Source organism: Perca flavescens, unplaced genomic scaffold (assembly GCF_004354835.1).
Source record: "Perca flavescens isolate YP-PL-M2 unplaced genomic scaffold, PFLA_1.0 EPR50_1.1_unplaced_scaf_86, whole genome shotgun sequence".
Lineage (NCBI taxonomy): Eukaryota > Metazoa > Chordata > Actinopteri > Perciformes > Percidae > Perca > Perca flavescens.
This window is the reverse complement of record NW_021166742.1, coordinates 7,501-12,500: the sequence shown is the minus strand read 5'-3', so window position 1 is coordinate 12,500 and position 5,000 is coordinate 7,501. Positions and strand designations below refer to the sequence as shown.

Below are 5,000 nucleotides of genomic sequence, written 5' to 3'. Positions count from 1 at the left end.
AGATATGTACACCTACACAGCTATCTTCAGCTGAAGAACAGCATACAGAGTCTGCAGGTACACACACACACACACACACACACACACACACACACACACACACACACACATACACACACATACATATATATACATACATACACACACACACACACACACACACACACACACACACACACACACACACACACACACACACACACACACACATACATACATATACATAAATGTATATTTTGTATTTTTCTCCTTGAGCGGGAGCTGAATGTCAAACTTTAAAGCCATTTCTAGTGCTGTCTAATGTGTATAATGTGACAGGCTGACAGGTGACAGTCTCTTCTATTTGCTATGGTTCTATAGTGGGAGCCTCGTGACGTCACTGTAAACAAACATGGCGGACCGTTGGCGGCTCTACAATGGCGGAGGCTCGTTTAACCTAATTATTTAAAACCGTCCTACGCGTGAAAAAGTATGTATTTTATAAAAGACGGATGCCTGCGTCTTTTAAGTTTGTGTCGGGCACACGTGGTGCGACACGTGCAGCAGTTAGAGAGGATGATAGTTGATGGAGCGATTGGATGTTTTAGCTGAGCTAGCTTTAGCTAGCATGTTACCAAGGCAACGTAGCCAACAAGGCTGTTAGCTAGCTAGCTCCAGCGCAGTGGCTGACGTTGTTTTCTTTTCTAAAAGTTGGTATTTCTTTACAACGGGCTGTTTTTTGCGTGTTTTTTACACGCCGAATCAAAGAACAGTGTATAATGTTTAAAGTATTTAAATTATTTTGTAAGTAACTTTAATATTATTAAGCAGATACGCAACAACGCCTGTGAACTGCTAGATTTGTTAACGGAGTACGTTTTTTGCTTCAGGGTCGCTGCTTTGGCTTCCGCTAGTCAACTGGAAACTCAAACTCAAAAATCAAAGACTCAAACTGGTGTTTTTACTGTCACAACAATTGAATTCTCGAGCGACAGACTTATACATTCAGAACACAGAGTTTAAAAGAAACTCTCCAGCAGATCAACATTTGAAAATATCTATTTTTTGTGCCTGTTTTTATCAAAAAATAATACAAGTACAACAGGACCTCCTGACGAATTAAATGAAGTTACAGTATAATTGGAAACAAGCCATTTACTATACTCAGTTGCCAAAAGTTATGACTAAAAATGAAAGACAAATTTGTCATGTGCATCATGTTGTCTGAACACAACAGCCTCAACATGTAGCTATTGTTTGGTGTGTGTTCATGGGAACTGAGTGTATGGACTCACTGGGAAGCTGCAAATTAATTGGGGATTAATTAAAAAAGTGTCTGAACTGAACAGAATGAAATAAATGAATAAGGACATATTTGATTTCACAAGACTTACACATCAGACCCGCGCTCCGATTGGCTGCTCAGACCAGCGGTAAGGTTCGCCACTCAGTTGATGCAGAGTAGGGCTGGGCAATATATCGATATATCGATATCAATATATGAGGCTAGATACATTTTGGATATCATAATGTCCTGATATGATCCTGATAAAGTGATGCAATTTTCTGAACACACCAGACTGTTGTAGCTGTTCCATTATTTGCCTTTACCCACCTAGTAATTATATCCACATTATTGATAATTATTTATCAAAACTCTCATTGTGTGCATATTGTGAAAGCACCAATTGTCAACACTACAGTATCGATATCGAGGTATTTGGTCAAAACTCTGGGAATATTTGACTTTTCTCCATATGGCCCAGCTCTAATGCAGAGACAGTGAAGACATGGAGCAGTACAGTATCCTGGGTCGGATCGGAGAAGGAGCTCACGGCATCGTCTTCAAGGCCAAACACATCGAGGTAACTCAGCTGGTCAACAACACTGACTCACTGAACTACCATCAGTTTACTTTAATAACCAATAAATCCATTAAGACTTTTATTTTTAGGTAAAATACTGTGTCAACTTTATGGAACTCTCCGAAACGCCGGCCGAAGTCTGGGCCAGAGGAGCATATCAGAATGTAGCTGGACTTGATCGTCTCCACGCAAGGGCTGTTTCACATTGTACGCGCCATGCGCCGTGCTCGCCGCTAGGTTGTCCTATTCCCAAATATATTTGTTGTGCTTGCCGCTGGGCTCAGCGCAAGTTTACGTCATACATGCGCCAATATTTGCCTTTGTCTTTCCACACCAGAAAGGTGTCTGACTGCTGCTGCTGCTGCTGCTAGCCTTGTCAGGACACATGGATGTTTCCCATAAACATAAATATATTCTGATCTGATTACAGCAGAGACAACGTCGGCAGTATTGACGGCAAAATAGGCTCCAGAATATTTCCTTCTGGATTGACAGCTGGTGCTATATTTGAAAATCGGTAATTATTTATTATTATTATTATTATTTTAAAGGACATTTATATATCTGCATTTATATCAAAACCTCCAGACTTTCCAACATCAAAATGTCATTTATTAAAAGTACTCGTGTCAAAATGACATATAAACATCTTTTTGTATTCTATGTTGCCTGGAAACGCGTGTCGCGTCTGTTCTATTTCCAGCGTGCACGAGTTTTCGCCGCGCCTGAGAGGTGCGTGTCACGCAGCCAGTGTGCAGGAGGCCTGATGCTCCTCTCACAGTTGATACATCTGTGCACAGCTCTGAGTACCTTGCTTTATCAATAATAATAGTATTGACTGTTAGGGCCACACGGAATCTGCAGACGCAGAAATTTCCGTAGATAAAAAGTAAGTAAGTAAGAAAGTTTATTTGATTAGGACAGTGCACATTAATCAACATTTCTGTAAATGTACCAGTGTTAGCCAGTCGGCTAATTCTCACATGTTGTCCTAGTATGTATAGTATGCAAAAAAGAAAAGACTCAGAACAAATCACCCCAAGCATTAAAAAAACATTGCGCTAAATTTAGCAGATTTTTGATTCTGCATCACCGCTGACAACAGGATCAGATGGTGATTTTGGGTGTGTGTCGGTCAGACAGGAGAGACGGTGGCTCTGAAGAAAGTGGCTCTGAGGCGGCTGGAGGACGGCATCCCGAACCAGGCCCTACGGGAGATCAAGGCCCTGCAGGAGATCGAAGACAACCAGTATGTGAGTATCGGAGGACGCCGTGTTGGGATCAGGGGTCGGGGGTCAGGGGTCGGGGGTCAGGGGTCAGAGGTCAGGGCTCAGAGGTCAGGGGTCAGAGGTCAGCCTCACAGTGGGAACACAAGATAGATTCATACTCATTTCTCCACGCTGGTCACAAGCGATTCTTTTCCTGTCTGTGTGTGTGTGTGTGTGTGTGTGTATGTGTGTGTGTGTATGTGTCTGTGTGTGTGTATGTGTGTGTGTGTGTGTCTGTCTCTGTGTGTGTTCGTGTGCGTGTGTGTGTGTCTGTGGATGTGTGTCTGTGTGTCTGTGTGTGTCTGTGTGTGTGTTCGTGTGGGTGTGTGTCTGTGTGTCTGTATTTGTGTGTGTGGGTGTGTGTGTGTATGTGTGTGTGTGTGTGTGTGTGTGTGTGTGTGTATATCGCAATATCAGATCTTTAAATCACCAAATATCTGTATTGATCTCGGCTTTAAAAACCCTTTATCGGTCGGGCTCTACGTTTTGTCTGTCACGCTGCTCGTCCTCTTCCTCAGGTGGTGAAGCTGAAGGATGTCTTCCCTCACGGGACGGGCTTCGTCCTGGTCTTTGACTTCATGCTCTCCGACCTGTCCGAGGTCATCAGGAACTATCGGCGACCTCTGACCCCGGCTCAGGTCAAAGGCTACATGATGATGCTGCTGAAGGGCGTGGCCTTCCTGCATCACAACAACATCATGCACCGGGTGAGCCCACTCATGGAGGAAGTAGGGGTCGACAGGTCCTGGTTTTCCAGGGTTGGTATGGCTCGTGTGAGTAACGTTACATCTCGTGACCAAAAACACAGACATTGTAACTTCAGAGATGTCACTTGGACACTTTTGGGCTGACTTTCTTCACTTGCAAAATGATCTTTCAAATTGAACAGCATCATACAGTACAGGCCAAAAGTTTGGACACACCTTCTCATTCAATGTGTTTCCTTTTTATTTTCATGACTATTTACATTGTAGATTCTCACTGAAGGCATCAAAACTATGAATGAACACATATGGAATTATGTACTTAACTAAAAAGTGTGAAATAACTGAAAACATGTCTTATATTTTAGATTCTTCAAAGTAGCCACCCTTTGCTTTTTTTGATAACTCTGCAAACCCTTGGTGTTCTCTCAATGAGCTTCATGAGGTAGTCACCTGAAATGGTTTTACCTTCACAGGTGTGCTTTGTCAGGGTTAATTAGTGGAATTATTTCCCTTATTAATAAAAAAGCAAAGGGTGGCTGTTTTCAGTTATTTCACACTTTTTTGTTAAGTACATAATTCCATATGTGTTCATTCATAGTTTTGATGCCTTCAGTGAGAATCTACAATGTAAATAGTCATGAAAATAAAAAGGAAACGCATTGAATGAGAAGGTGTGTCCAAACTTTTGGCCTGTACTGTATGTGTAATGGCTCAATTCAAATGGGATCAAACCATAATTAGTCTTTCCCCGTTCACTACCGGACAGATTTTTACAAAAAAAAAGTCCAATGGCACTTCTCTACTTCATCCTGACTTGAGTTTCTGTTCCTGTAGCCCTTCACTAGACTTCACACAAGTGTGTGGGGTCGACAGATTCTGGTTTTTCAGGGTCGATATCGCCACAGAATGTCTAATAAGGGGAAAACTTCCGACTTCTGAACTGGTTGCAGTTCCACTCTGGTTCCACTAGGGGGCGATCACAGGCCAGTGCAGAATGAATGGAAGTCTATGGAGCTATAGCCCTCAAAATCCACTTTTCTCAGGATATCATTTTGTGTCTAGTAATTTGAATGTTGCGTTCGAAAGGGAAGGCTAAGGAAACACACACAGCTGGGTCTTAGATTTGTTTGTTCTAAAAAGCCTTTTAAAATGTCAATGACGTCATACACATCGTAAGGCCA

The 5,000-nt window shown here is 42.3% G+C and overlaps 1 protein-coding gene across 1 annotated transcript in view; it reads left to right on the top strand.

Annotated features, from left to right (window-relative positions):
- Window positions 1-380: 380 nt before the first annotated feature.
- The window catches only part of cdk20 (cyclin dependent kinase 20), a gene marked incomplete at its 3' end in the record, with an annotated part of 10,781 nt that continues 6,161 nt past the window's right edge, over window positions 381-5,000 (top strand). Inside the window, exons 1-4 of the mRNA XM_028572802.1 lie at window positions 381-469; window positions 1,746-1,844; window positions 2,984-3,097; window positions 3,631-3,819. Of these exons, the coding sequence (XP_028428603.1) occupies window positions 1,770-1,844; window positions 2,984-3,097; window positions 3,631-3,819 (378 nt within the window). The remainder of the gene's footprint in view (window positions 470-1,745; window positions 1,845-2,983; window positions 3,098-3,630; window positions 3,820-5,000) is intronic.